General features: G+C 38.3%; 1 protein-coding gene across 1 annotated transcript in view; it reads left to right on the top strand.

Moving 5' to 3' along the window:
• myo6b (myosin VIb) overlaps positions 1 to 15,338 on the top strand; it is a 40,084-nt gene that overhangs the window by 13,847 nt on the left and 10,899 nt on the right. The window contains exons 11-26 of the mRNA XM_053632925.1: positions 1,008 to 1,188; positions 2,663 to 2,807; positions 5,639 to 5,796; positions 6,126 to 6,217; positions 6,454 to 6,526; positions 8,290 to 8,417; positions 8,533 to 8,628; positions 8,994 to 9,164; positions 11,101 to 11,139; positions 11,404 to 11,497; positions 12,154 to 12,284; positions 12,375 to 12,452; positions 12,582 to 12,711; positions 13,182 to 13,272; positions 13,408 to 13,558; positions 14,793 to 15,001. Of these exons, the coding sequence (XP_053488900.1) occupies positions 1,008 to 1,188; positions 2,663 to 2,807; positions 5,639 to 5,796; positions 6,126 to 6,217; positions 6,454 to 6,526; positions 8,290 to 8,417; positions 8,533 to 8,628; positions 8,994 to 9,164; positions 11,101 to 11,139; positions 11,404 to 11,497; positions 12,154 to 12,284; positions 12,375 to 12,452; positions 12,582 to 12,711; positions 13,182 to 13,272; positions 13,408 to 13,558; positions 14,793 to 15,001 (1,967 nt within the window). The remainder of the gene's footprint in view (positions 1 to 1,007; positions 1,189 to 2,662; positions 2,808 to 5,638; positions 5,797 to 6,125; positions 6,218 to 6,453; positions 6,527 to 8,289; positions 8,418 to 8,532; positions 8,629 to 8,993; positions 9,165 to 11,100; positions 11,140 to 11,403; positions 11,498 to 12,153; positions 12,285 to 12,374; positions 12,453 to 12,581; positions 12,712 to 13,181; positions 13,273 to 13,407; positions 13,559 to 14,792; positions 15,002 to 15,338) is intronic.

The following is a 15,338-nucleotide window of genomic DNA, read 5'->3' as shown; positions in this document are numbered from 1 at the left end:
ATAGCTGAATCTTGGAAACTTGAATAATTTTGAAGTCATTTCATTGCTCAACTGTGCTGCCTTGATTTGAACCATCAAGTACATTCTTTTGCTGTATCGGTATATTTATCTAAAATTTGCATTATGTATTTTATATCAGATTTTATGAAGGCTCAGCATGTAAATACAGCTGATTTAAATTACCCTTCCTAAGATGAGAGAATTAGGTTTAGTTTTCTATTAAAAGCTCAACAGGCCTTCCCACATACAGTATGGCTTCTTTACACTAAGTGATCCTTGAATCTAAATGGCTTCAAAAGCACCAGTAAATGTTATTTTTCATGTTATGTGACACTGTCAGTAATGTATAATTGATTATATATTATATATTCTTACACTGTGATTATAACTGAACATTACTGTCTCTTTGTTCTCATTCAAATCCAGGACAAAAAGGTGATCTTTTGTTTCTAGAGCTAGTGCTGAGTACATTGCTGTTTGTTTGCTGTGAAGAAGATGCATGCTAATATATTTACATTGATGGGTCAGGTTTTATGAAATGCAGTGCCTCTTGCGCACTGGACCACATTCTTCAAGGACCATTGTACTGCAAGGTTGGGTGCTTTATCATACTTGAATTGGCACCTGAAATACTTACGATAAATTGAATCCTGTGTGTTAGAGCAAGGATAACAGCAAACTATGTATTGTGTTGGCCCTCGGTGAATGTAATTTGACATCACTGTTCTTCCTGATGGTTAATTTCGGTCAGATTTGACACTGATTCACTGTTTGTCAAACATGCACGTGAACCATAGACCTGTCTTTACATGTACAGAGAATGAAGTGTGTACATGCTGTGATTTGGTGTGTTTTTATTTATTTGTTTTGTAACTTTCAACTTTATTCTAAATCGATTTGAGAGATCTGGAGCAAAAAGAGACTATTAACACTATTAAACACTATTAAACACTATTAACATGGCTGAACTTATAATTATTATATCTTTCTGTGATATGTTTCTGTAGCAAATGAAAGTAGGAGCCCTGAGAGACCCTCAGCTGGATGACGTGGGGGATTTTAATAGGATGTGCATAGCTATGAAAAAGATCGGCCTTGACGACACAGAGAAGCTCAATCTCTTTAGAGTGGTGGCAGGAGTCCTGCATCTTGGCAACATAGACTTTGAAGAAACTGGGAGCACCTCTGGTAGATAGTGCCATTATTTTTTCCCATGCTATTCTGGATAAAGAAACAAGGGTTATATTCTTTATTATGTATATAAACCTATAAATATTTTGTGCATTAAAAATGCCTGTTCGTGCGTGTGTACAGGCTTACAGTCTTGTTAAGGTAGGCTTTAATATAAATTTATACATGTGTATATAACCCACCAAATAGAGACATTTATATGTTATTAAAGTGGCACCAATGTTTCTGACAGGAACACTGTTATTTTCCTCATTCAGATAATCATTTGCTTTTAGACACATGCACACATACACACCTTCACCCACTCATCTAACACTTCACCTCAACAGGGCTCATTAGTGTGTAAGGTTTTTTTCCCCCCCATTGTTGCCAGACACTGTCAGCTATTTTTTTTTCTTTTCATCTTCTAAAAGGCACTAGGACATCTTTTAGCAAACTGATGTAGAAAAAAGGAACTGAATGCATGTTATTTAATATTATGTGATATAATTACAACAGTCTTTCTTTGAGAGTATGCTCCCAGAGACACGATCTTATTTGATAAATAGAAAGTCTCCCTCATCCTGATTAATACAATTATATATGTTATAGTGATCACTGTAGCACATAGCACATGAATCTGATAGGTAAGGAATAACACACAACAGACCATGCTGTTCTATGAAAATGATTCATGCCGGAGGGGAGTGGTGCGATACGATGTGCAAGCGAAATGCTGCTACCAGCCCCCCCCAAGTGCATTATTTTCATATACCAGCATGGTATAAAGTGTTATTCCGTTTATACAACAGCGAATTGCCAGCGATTAAAATGTTTAATTTATTAATGAACGCTTCTTACTATTGGTTTATAGTTAATATGGACCATTTGAGAGACAAGTCCCTGTTCTCCTTTACATTATAGCTGCGTTAAACAGTCATTCCCTCATCAGCCTCTCTCTCTCTCTCTCTCTCTCTCTCTCTCTCTCTCTCTCTCTCTCTCTCTCTCTCTCTCTCTCTCTAAAAACGCAGCCTGTTTTCTTTTACCAGGAAACCGGAAAACCTTAACTCCACTGTCCTCAAGACTTTCTTGACCTAGGAAAATATTTCCATTATAAAGCTGTTACAACTGTGACTCCTTCCATAAATGTTAAATAAATGTCTCCACATAAATAAAAAAGTCACCACATCAACGATTATATGTATTCTTTTGTAAAACAACGTTTTTTAAATTCCGTTTATTACTAGTCTTACAGTAGATTATGTTCCATGTCCCATGAGTGTCCATGTACAATTCCTTGTGTATAAGCTGCTACTGTAGAAACTATAAAAGACGACCTGTATTAGAACCGAAATTTCTGCACACTTACTGACCAGTAAGATTTGAGCATTCAACCACGTTGTGGTATAAATCTGGTTATATAATGAGTAAGGAGTAAAGTGTGTTGTACATTTAAGGTTGTATTGATGCTCTCTTCTGTGTTGGCTGGCAGGTGGCTGTGTTTTGAAGAACCAGTCGAATCAGACTCTGCAGTACTGTGCCGAGCTCCTGGGCCTGGACCAGGATGACCTGAGAGTCAGCCTTACCACGCGGGTCATGCTCACCACTTCAGGGGGCACAAAAGGCACAGTCATCAAGTATGAGTCACTTTACGTGCGAACACACACACACAGCATCATATAAGTATATCTGACCTGACCTGGAATTAATTGGAGAGTTTGCGTTTTCTAGAATAGTAGTCGCTGGGGGACAAGACCGATCTTTGCCTGACAATGCAATGATGGGTTATGTGGTAGAGGCAAACATAGTGTTCATGACACTCGTATATCCACATGTTTTGGGTAATTATACAAGATAAAAAATAATAATACTGGAAATCATTTCATATCTAAGTAAATATCAAAGCTTTAAAATGGGGATGCAAATGTTTATTGATCTGAATTAATGCTTCAGGGTAATTGAATCATTGGATTTATAAGCCATTAATCATGTCTCTGTATGGCTCAAGTTTAATGCATTTCACTGTTTTCTTTCTGCCTGTTAGTCCTCACACCCCTCACTGCTGAATCTGTTGAGCAGAGAACATCACATTCTGTCCTAAGAACAAATTACTTGTTTGAAACGAAGTTGACTCTTTTTTGTCTGCTAGGAAACATACATTATAACAAATGTGATTCCAGACAGGGTGTTATTATGGTCATCAAAAATGTGATGACTCCATTGTAATGTAACCCACATTTTTCTCTCTGCTCCACAACTAGGTTGTGTTGATATCTGTTAATTTATTTTTTTTCTACCAAGCAATGTTACATATGATATGAGATCTCTGGTCTCATATTAAGGTCATATCAGTCTCCGAAACATTTGTTGACGTATCTATTTTTAAACATTCTAGTAAGCATTTTCTGTGTATGCAGTCACTCAGCAGCAGATCCAGAACCAGGCTACTTTTGCGTTTTGATTTTCTGAAGTGTCTGTTCGCATTAAGGTACTTCAGATGACGAGCAGCGGTGTGCTATATCCTGTGCTGAGAGCTCCACTTGAACCTAACAGGCTCCTGCAGCATATTCATCACAGCTTGCTCCCCTCTGCTGTGAATGTCCTCTAGCATTACCTTTTATCAGTTCATCCTGATCTGTATCTTCTTATTAAATCCTCACGGTGTAATTGTTCTGAGCGAGAGTTCCAATTATATAACCAATACCAGCTTCTTTGGATGTGAGGTGTAGTCACTACCAGAAGTCATATTAGCTAAAGCACTGTAATAGTCTACTTTTAAAAGGCATTTTCAAGCCTTATGTTTATACTTAAACTGATAAATTTTTACTCACTGTATAAGAGAGGCGGTTTTAATTCAGTATATATCGTTCCCTTTAACGCTTTTTTTGTAGTAGATCCATAACTTATGTTATAAATATTTAAAAACTTATAAATGTAAAAATATTCAGTGTTCTTCGATCCACTCTTGTTTGAATGATGTGGTGAAGCTTGGCCGATTAATATTTAACTGTGAACAGATGTTATTAGAAGGTGTCTGTGAGAAGGTCTAGGGTTTCACAAGCGCATATCATATTCTCTCATTTCGCTGAGAACAAATGCACAGCCATGTTGTGTGGAGAATAGTACTGGCAATTTTCCAGCATCACTAAAGTGACTGATTCCTCATCATGCCTTAAAATATTGTCATCACTTTGTCTTATGGTGAAGCATTCCTCTTACTTTCATCTTCTTCTCTCAAGTAATAAGACTGGAACAGTTAAACAGTGCTGTGTATTATGAGATCTGTCAAGACGCCTTATGGCACTATGAAACAAAAAAAAGTCATATAAATTTGTCTGCTCAAACAAGTGCATGTAGCAAAGGTCATTTATAGTGTGTCGTGCACAAGTTAAACATGTCGTGTCGTGACATGTGTGTCGTGCACAGATGCAGCATTCTGTTTAAAGCTGTGCTGTAACTTAAATCTTTACAAATACAAATTTATTTCATAATCATCATAACAAGAGGTAAAAAATAATGAAAATTAATTGATTAAAACTGATTTAATTAAAAAAAAGTGTGATTAAATAAAAGAAACATGCTGGATTAAATGCAAGTGAATAAAAATAAACAGTCATTTGATTTTATAAATCCAGTAATGATTTGATTAAAACAGCACAGATCTGATCACCATTCTCTATCCTTTGTCATTCATATAGCAAAACTGCCATTAATATGCAGGGTGGTTTGCAGGAGGGTGGAAGCAAAATTTATTCTTTAATAAAGAATATAGATGATGGGAAAAAGCATATATATTAAAATGTAACTTGTTCATTCTGAATTTTTTATTATAACCAGGAAAAACTAAATAAAACAATATAGAAATCAATATAATATACAAGGACTAATTTACTTTTTAATCCACAGACTTTTCTTTACCTTCCAACCTTCTATTTGACCACCCTGGACAGTAATTAAGCAATATCATGTGAGCTAGAATGCAGTTATACTGAATATTGGCACATCTGTGATTTGCCACAAGCATGGGCCTGCAGGACTGTTGCTTTTGTACAGTTCTATAAACAAGAAATGAATATCGGGAATCAATAAGTGACAAGTTTGGACATTACATGGCAAACACTGTATTAACCGTTTCTAATTAGGAAGTGTAATTCTACGTTGCAAACACAGACAAGCTTCAGCACAGTGTCATAGGCTCTTCTATTCAGTTTAAAGTAATATCCAAATTTCAGAGAAAATAACCAAATTGTATTATTCTAAGCTGTGGGTTTTTGTATTATTTGTCCTTCACTTTTTTGAATTTGGCCTTTCTGTCTAGTAATAGAATGCCTTTAAGGGAAAAGCGGCTGACATCTTTTGAGATGTGTTGAAGTAAAGCTGAAGTGACATATATTGATGAGTTTACATTAACAGTTCTGAGTTCTGGCCCAGTTTTTGACTCCTCCTGGCCCACTTTGCTGTTCTCCAGAGTGCCACTGAAGGTGGAGCAGGCCAACAATGCGCGTGATGCATTAGCCAAGGCCATTTACAACCGCCTCTTCGATCATGTGGTCACACGGGTCAACCGGTGCTTCCCCTTCGAGACCTCCTCAAACTTCATTGGAGTGCTGGACATTGCTGGATTTGGTGAGCGTGTGTGCAACAGCAACATTGTTTGTCTACTGTGTCTACAGCACTTCCTAATGATCTTTATGAGAATTTGGTGTTAAAGGAAACCTAGTTTTGCATCAAGAAGTATTTATTTACAAGATGACCTTTTTGTAAACTTTTTTAAGAGCTACTGCTTAAGGGCTGTGATATTTAGTTTTCTCATTCTTTCTTTCTCCAAAGGAAAAACTGGAAGGTGCTGGCCTTTATCCAGCATATTTTATTAAAATTATTATTCTGTTTTATGGGATGGTTTCAGGTAATATTCATTTTTCAATTATTAAATATTTGACTCTGTTTACCTCTAGAGTATTTTGAGCACAACAGCTTTGAGCAGTTCTGCATCAACTACTGTAATGAAAAGTTGCAGCAGTTTTTCAATGAGCGCATACTGAAAGAGGTGAGTCAGTTTGTCAATATACTCGGTCTTTGTAGTATGAACTAACTGTATTGATTTGGTTAATTTGGATAATACTGTAACAATACAAGCAAAAATTCCCGTTGAATATATTTGTTTGTTTAATGTATGTTATTATATATTTTTCTGTACCACAAAGTTTTAACTTGTTCCATGATTTGTGAAAACTATTGCCATTGTTCTTCTTCTTCTTTTTTTTTTTTTGGCTGATTTTTAAGGAGCAAGAACTGTATCAGAAAGAGGGCTTGGGAGTGAATGAAGTTCATTATGTTGATAATCAGGACTGCATAGGTCAGTATCATTCAGCCGGCATATACTCTTCACTTTTCCTACCATTTCGTACCACCATTATATTATGCCTATGATAGGTGTCAGTTTTTAGGTGTAGCATTTGCTCAAGATTAAAAAAAAAAAAAATCGGTCAATCCGTTTTTAAGTATCTAAACTATTTTATTGACCTAATTGTTTCATTTATTTAACACACACTAAATACAGTTCCTAGCTGGTTATAAGTCAGTTGGACCTGAGGAAAAAACAAACAAAAAAAAGACATCTGTTTTTTTTCTGGATAATGTGAAATTCATGTAAATGACTGAGTGTCACTGCCAGGTTCAGGTCTAGGTCAGCTGTTGGGAGTTGGATTCCTTCCTCCATCCTGTATGCATGGAGTTTGCATGTTCTCCCCGTGCTTCAGGGGTTGCCTCCGGGTTTCCTCCCCCAGGCCAAAGACATGAGTTGTAGGCTGAATTGCATCTCTAAATTGTCCATAGTTGTCCCCTGTCCCACATGCCCCCTGGGATAGGCTCCAGACTCTCCACGACGCTTTGTAGGATAAGCGGTACAGAAAGTGGATGGATAATAATAATAATAATAATAATAATAATAATTGTCATCATTGGTATTATTATATGAGAGCAAATAATCTGGCCGAAGAGGTGACACCAATTGTGAATGTAACAATGTAGTTCATCTTCTTTTTACCCTGTAGTAAAACTAGCTACATATGTCTGAAATATATTTTTAATATTGCTGTACATTCACTTGTAGAACTTGCTTTTTGTACAATAACTTGTAGCTTAGCTAACTACATTTTATAAAATTGCTTGCTCACCACCGTAAGGTTATTATAAAGTGACTGGCTGTGCATATAGACCCAATTCTTCTTGTGCTGTTGCTGTTTCTTTCTTTTTTGGTGTTTTGTTGCTGACTCTGTGAAAATCTACAAAATGCCAGCTTTTGTTCCAGACATAGGGATAGCCTATTCTCTTGGTACACTGTCACTACTGCAGTGTTCCCAGGGGCTTATTAAAACTTTTAGACTGGGCTGTCACACACATAGTCAGGACTGTGGTGTCAAGGCAACAGTAGCCAGACAATGAATCAGCTCTGCCGTTATCTAGTAGGTGTATCTGGTGAAAGAAAGACACACACACACACGCGCACACACACACACAAATAAACAAACACTGGTACTTTTTAGCTCACAGTAACTGATACACTTTAAGTAGAGCCTTAGTTAAATAGTTTTTGCAGAGATTAAAGAACTATAGCTTAACGTTATTTTCAGCACTATACAGGATTCAACTGTGTCCTAGATAACAGTTATGCGTCTAATAGGACTCGGCACTTGGCACAGTGCTTACAGACACTTTCCATTCAGAGGCTCAGTCCATGCTAATGCTTCCATTAATAATGCAGCCTATTGCACATCCTAGTGACTTGCAAATGGACACATGGGGGCTTTACTCAATCTCCCGTCATCAATCAGCTCTCATTTAAGCACAGGTGTCTGCTCATGCAAAAACATGAAATGTGCCTGTGTCTGGTCCTCAGTCATCTGCATGTATTGCTGATGAATAATGCACCCCATAGATATCCTCATTCTGAATAGCAAATATAGCCAGGCGCTCCCCAGCTTTGCCTTCATTCCATTAAATTTGTTTGGGAGGGACATGCTCTGGATAATAGCTGATCAGCCGGGTCATTGTATGCTAATGCAGTGTGCTGTCTCTACCGCATGCTGCATTTTGTAATGCTGTTTTGTCCCTCTGTAGACCTTATTGAGGCAAAACTGGTAGGAATTCTGGACATCCTAGATGAGGAGAACCGACTACCTCAGCCCAGTGACCAGCACTTTGTTGAAGCTGTTCACACCAAGCACAAAGATCACTTCCGCCTCACGGTTAGCTATGACCTTCAGCTGTCTTCAAAATGCTTATATAGACCATAACTGTGAAGTATAGTTTTGTTAGTTGATTAAAACCATGTAGCTTGAATTGTAAAATTTTCTTCTATAGATTCCAAGAAAGTCCAAACTAGCAGTCCACAGGAACCTAAGGGATGATGAAGGATTCATCATCAGGCACTTTGCTGGAGCTGTGTGTTATGAGACTGTATGTACACTTTGTCATGTGTTAGAGCACACACACTTTAATGTTTTATTTATTTGAAATATACCATTGTGATTTTGATGTCTGTCTCAAGGTCATGTATTTTATTAATATCATATATAACTTTTATTCACATGTATTACTTTTTACCTTTTGCTTTATTTTTTGGTTTTACCTACCCCTTTTTATTTAGCATTTCATCTAACTTCCTTTTTTGAAAAATGTTTGTAACAGTACGGTGATACGGTGAAAATCATGTAGCAGAACGTGTGTTTTTCAAGTGATTGTGTACTGTGATAGACTGAGAATGAATGTATGTGTATGGCCTCATTCTTTGCCTGATGCTGACTGTGTATGTGTGTGAGTAGATCCGTTTTGTGGAGAAGAATAATGATGCCCTCCACATGTCCTTGGAGAGCCTTGTTTGTGAGTCAAAGGACAAGTTTGTCCGTGATCTCTTTGAGAACAACTCAAACTCAAAAGACTCCAAGCAGAAGGCTGGCAAGCTCAGCTTCATCAGCGTAGGAAACAAATTCAAGGTGAATTCATGCTTTTCAAATGATCAGAAACCACCAGGTTTATCATAGACGCATATATGGCTATAGAATATGGATTTTGGTCCTTTACAAATGCAAGCTGTTGTTTCTGCTAAGAGTTCCTCGCTTTTTAGTAACGTAGGATAAACGTCTGTGGAAGACTATGTGAACATGATCTCCTGACTTTTAACCTGCTTCTCTATTTCTTCCCTCTGTCCCTGTTCTCGTCTCCTTCTGCCACCCTTAGACCTTATCCTGTTTTTTTGACTCTGTCCTTGAGAAAAACTTGTATGTCTTAAAAATATAGATAGAATGGCAGAATCAAGAAGATAAAGGAGAAAGGCTAAAACTTTTTACTGGGTAAGACTGGCCTGAGAAATTCAAACCCAGGGAGAGGTGTAGTTTACCATATCTCACCCCGCCATTACAAGTCTAAACCCAGTCACATACTCTAGCCACCTCCACTGCTCTGCCTTTCTGTTCTCAGTTCACCATCTTGTTTGTGTGAGAGCTTCATGATGTCTGTATTGTTTTTCCACTGTCACTGTAGTGCTGAATTTACAGTTTAATATCCTTTATTCATTTTCTTGGCATTAAGGAAAATTTAAAATGTTCACAGGTTCATCTCAAAAAATTATAATATCATGGAAAGGTTCATTTTTCCTGTAATTTAATTCAAAAAGTGGAACTTGCATATATTCTAGATTCATTGCACAGAAATGAAATATTTCAAGCCTTTTTTTTTTAATCTCAATGGTTATGGCTTACAGCTCATGGAATTAAAAAATCCAGTATCTCAAAATATTAGAATAAAGAATTTATAATACAGAAATGTCGACCTTCTGAAAAGTATGTTAATTTATGAACTCAATACTTGGTCTGGGCTTTAATCTTTTTGCACGAATTACTGCATCAATGCAGCGTGGCATGGAGGCAATCAGCCTGTGGCACTGCTGAGGTGTTATGGAAGCCCAGGTTGCTTTGATAGCGGCCTTCAGCTCGTCTGTGTTGTTGGGTCTGGTGTCTCTCATTAGATTCTCTATGGGGTTCAGGTCAGGCAAGTTGGCTGGCCAATTAAGCACAGTAATACCATGGTCAGCAAACCAGTTGCTAGTAGTTTTGGCACTGTGGGCAGGTGCCAAGTCCTGCTGGAAAAGGAAAGCAGCATCTTCATAAACCTTGTCAGCAGATGGAAGCATGAAGTGCTCTAAAATCTCCTGGTAGATGCTGCATTGACTCTCGATTTGAGAAAACACAGCGGACCAACACCAGCAGATGACATGGCACCTCAGATCATCACTGACTGTGGAAACTTCACACTGGACTTCAAGCAATTTGGATTCTGTGTCTCTTCATTCCATTCCTCCAGACTCTGGGACCTTGATTTCCAAATGAAATGCAAAATTTACATTAATCTTCCCCATGATTGTGGTTGTGTGTACTGAACCAGACTGAGAGATTGAAGTCTCATGAGTTTTGACTTGCAGGTGTTTTGAGTTAATTAGCTGATTAGAGCTCTTCTCAGGTCGACATTTCTGTATTATAAATTCTTTATTCTAATATTTTGAGATACTGGATTTTTTTTATTTCCAAGAGCTGTAAGCCGTAATCATTAAGATTAAAAGAAAAAAAATGCTTGAAATATTTCACTTTATGAAATGAATCTAGAATATGTGAAATTCCACGTTGTGAATTTTTAAAAAATAACTTTTCCTCAATATTCTAATATTTTGAGATGCACCTGTACGCTAGTTCTAATTCTGAGATCTCTTACTGTAGTATTCTCATATACTAGCTCTCTCTCATTACATTATTGGTATGGCATGATGCATGCTTCCCACATGCTTTATATGCCTGCTGTTGTCTATGATTGTTGTCCATTTTGTATAGTATACTCTACCAAATGCTGAGTCATGTCCTTTTTCTGTCAATTTTTTAGACCCAGTTGATTCTTCTACTAGAAAAGCTACACAGCACAGTGAGTATCTGTTCCCATTCCTTTGAAATATTGTCTGCTGTCAACCGACAGTGCATGAGGTCATGTTTTTCATTTACATTGTCATTAAACCTTGGCTGAGACTGTGTGAAACACCCTAGGGTTAGCTAGATTTACTTCCTAGTCCAATCCAGAAGTTGGATAGTAGTTTTATTTAGTACATACCTCTCTCTCTCTCACACACACACACACACAATGCATAAGCTAACTATTATCTAAAATGTCGGTTTGATTATGTTTACAAAGGGTTCAAGCTTCATCCGCTGTGTGAAGCCCAATCTAAAGATGGTGAGCCACCAGTTTGAAGGAGCCCAGATTCTGTCCCAGCTGCAGTGTTCTGGTATGAGTGCTCGTGCACATCCAGATACACATCCAACACACAGTGTTCTTGCCATCTCAGGCATCCATTTGTTTTTATTTCCTCCTGCCTAGATTTTGCTTAAGGTTCATGCTTTTCTCCACATTGCCAGTATAGCTTGTAAATAAATGGCACCACTAAACACAGCTCATCAATCTCAACGCTTGTTTTTCACAATGTATATATTGCCCACTGAGTAGATGCATTAAATGTGACGAGCATTGATTTGTTTTTCATCATCTTCCTGGGGTGGTCTTAGCCTGGAAGGGCCTTGTTAATGAGCTTTTTCCACATGTCATAGCCTGTGTTTGCAACACTTGGTTTTTCTTAGCAACCAATAATGGTTGGTGCACTTAAGACCTGCACAAAGTAGCTCTAGAGAATGAGTGTGGCCAAAAAGCTATAAGTAGATAGTGTGCCTGTGCAAAGGCTCATTACCTTCACTAACCTTATAGAAAGAAAGCTTCCAAATTCGTAATGTACAATTCTTAGTTTTGTTTCCTACTAACATAACTAAGCATATAGTGTAGAAAAATATATTGGTTCATATTAACCATTTTGGACAATGAATCTGTCATATTTATCTTGTTCAAATGTTTTTCTTTTCCCATTCCTTTGTTTTTCTATGCTATTCCCAGGAATGGTTTCAGTACTGGATCTGATGCAGGGGGGGTTTCCTTCTCGAGCCCCTTTCCATGAGCTATATAATATGTACAAGCAATATCTCCCGGGCAAGCTTGCCAGACTCGACCCTCGCCTCTTCTGTAAGGTAAGTCTTTCGCTTTAATGCTACATTTGATATTTTCTTTCTCTTCAGAGCTTTCTGTCTGACCATTTCCATGGCATATGTCCACTGCAGGCTCTCTTTAAAGCGCTGGGTCTTAATGACAGCGATTACAAGTTTGGACTGACGAAGGTGTTTTTTCGCCCTGGAAAGGTGAGCATCCTCTGTGCAGGACTGGAATAAATAGTCAAACCTAACACTTCAGTTGTATTTGAATTGCGAAAAATGGATGAAATAAGAGACTGCAGCATTAACAAAAGGTGACTGCCATGTGCATCTCAGTTTGCAGAGTTTGACCAGATCATGAGGTCTGACCCAGAGCACTTGGCAGAGCTTGTCCAGCGGGTCAACAAGTGGCTGGTGTGCAGCCGCTGGAAGAAGGTCCAGTGGTGTGGACTGTCTGTCATTAAATGTGAGTTATCACTGCAAATAATCTTCAAATATATTTGCTGGTCATGCACCATTGGTGATATAAGCAAGCTTTAGTAACTGCTTATTAGCTATAGGCAAGTTTTTAAAAATGATTCAAAATGGATGACCTTTGACCCATCAGTGACGGTCAGTTCGACAAACTTCTTCTCAGTAGTTGCTGGTCTGCTGAAAAGTCCAAGAAACTGAAACGGTTCCTGGAACTACAGACCAGAGAAAATTACCACTAGGTCCTCTGGTGGAAATACATTTAAATCTCCTGAGTTCCTGAAAAAGGTTCATCGTTCTTGAAAATGTTACAGCAATGGAAACATGGCTTTTTATTGATCATCCCTTGCTTGCTGGGAACACTCAACAGGGCATTTGTGAAGTAAAAGACTTGCCTCTGCTCCATAATTGTCCTTCTAAATGAGAAAATGTATTCTCCCTGTCCTTTCCCCCCTTTTCCTGCAGTGAAGAATAAAATCAAGTACAGGGCCAGCGCCTGCATTAAAATTCAGAAAACGGTTCGCATGTGGTTGTGCAAGAGGAGACATAAGCCTCGGTGGGTGCCAGTCTTCACGCGTTCAAACCACTTATCTCCCATTAACTCATTATTCATGAACCATATGTACCAGTAGTGCCATCCTGCCACTTTATAGTTCTTTATGACTGATGTGGATTTTCTGCTGCATGGCAGTGTTGATGGTCTGTTAAAGGTTCAGAATCTGAAGAAGAGAATGGAAAGGTTTAATGAGGCTGTGAGCGGGCTGAAAGAGGGCAAGCTGGAGATGAGCAAGCAGATTCAGGATCTGGCCACCTCCATCAACTCCCTCATCACCAAGATTAAGGTGAGGTTGATTAAACATTATGCTTTCAAATAATACTACATTAAGTGATTACTAGATTGATGAAATCTTGTAATCTAGGACAAGGCTCGTCGTGGTGTGACGTGTTGTCTTTTAGTGACTTGGAAGTTTGGTGTCAGTTTGCCATATATAATAGAACAGGCGACAATCATTCCATGGACTGGTGAAGATAAACTAAAGATGCTTCGCATGGACTGTTGTCTCAAGCTCCTCCTGCAATTTTATCTTTGTGCATGTATTATTTTTCAACACAATGTAGAATTGCTCAGATCACAGCATAGATCCCTGTTTTACTCCAGTTAGCTTCAATGTAGAGACGACTTAAGCAGCTCATAAAATATAGCACAAAAATGTAACCTAGCATAAAAGCAGATGGTCGGCTGTTAGTCAGACTCGGGCTGCCTTTTATAATCAATGTCTCAGCGTAACACAGTGTGCATAGGAGCAAATGAGTGTGATTGTTCCAAGGAGCATAATGGAGCACTGGGACAATTTGACTGGCCTCCAAGTGCTAGGAAATAAATGACATGGGAGTTTATGATCATCCTAATCTTGCTGTATCTCCTCTCCATTCCGGTCTTTGCACACCCCAAACCCTTAAGCCCTTTTTTTTTTTGCTAGAAATAGACTTTTTGTTGTCTAAACCTTTTTTCTCTACCTCTGCGGGGAGAAGGCTTTAATGTTTCAGGCAAAATGTGTGCTATTGGTAGTGAGGTTCAGACATTATGCCCTCCTCACCATCTCAATGATAATGATCGACAGCAGAGCTGAATCTTTTCCACTTGATTGCCTTGATTGCCTGTGTATAAAACAACAGCATCTGGTCCCTTTTACACTTTTCTGTCCCTCTGCCAAACAATACTAAGGTGATGCTCTGGATTAACGAGGACCTGCAGGATATGAAAGCAAGCTAACCTCCTAAGTGACATAACCTGCCATGTTGTCTTCTTTTGCTGGGAGAGTGTGAAATCTGTGATAAATGAGTGATTCATGGCCAGGTTACTCTCCCTTGTTGATTCACATTAGGTTAGGCTACTGGTAGCTAGGCATCTGAAAGCCTGCATTTAGTTAAACTGAGGAGCTGACACTCTCTTTCAATCACATTGAACTGTTTTATGAATTTGTAGCATTATGAAACCAGTGGTATGTGGTTTCAGGGGTTCTGGAGGAATCAAACATGTGAAGGCTTTCTGTCTTTGTGTTCTGTATCTCTCAGACCACAGTGATGAGTCGCACAGAGATTGAACAGGAATATGAGGACCTGGTGAAGCGCTCGGAACAGCTGCTTTCCTCTATGCAGAAGAAGAAGCAGGAAGAGGAGGAGATGGAGCGGCTGAATCGCATCCAGGAGGAAATGGAGAGGGAGAGAAAAAGACGTGAAGAAGAGGCACTGTTACGCAAACAGGAGGAAGATGAACGTCGCATGTAAGTCTCACTTAATTGTTGGGGAGATTTGGTCATGACTTGCCTTACATCATCAGTGTTCTACGGCTTCTAGAAGAGGTTTACACTATAATGTCCTGTCTCTCTTTCATATTCTCCTGTCATTAAAACACATGGCATTGCTTGATTATTCTGTGACTCCTAAGAGAAATATTTGCTTGATAAAGAATGCATGTTGTTAATTTCAAGCAGTGCACTGACATCATTTATCTGCTTCCTCTGTTGGATACTTCCTGCCAACAGTTTATTTAAAAAATATTTTAAATAAGTAAATTAAATGATCTAATTAACATATGTGGCAACAGTGGATTTTCCTACT

This window comes from Ictalurus furcatus, chromosome 9 (genome assembly GCF_023375685.1).
Source record: "Ictalurus furcatus strain D&B chromosome 9, Billie_1.0, whole genome shotgun sequence".
Taxonomy (NCBI): Eukaryota; Metazoa; Chordata; class Actinopteri; order Siluriformes; family Ictaluridae; genus Ictalurus; species Ictalurus furcatus.
This window is presented reverse-complemented; position numbering and strand designations above follow the sequence as displayed.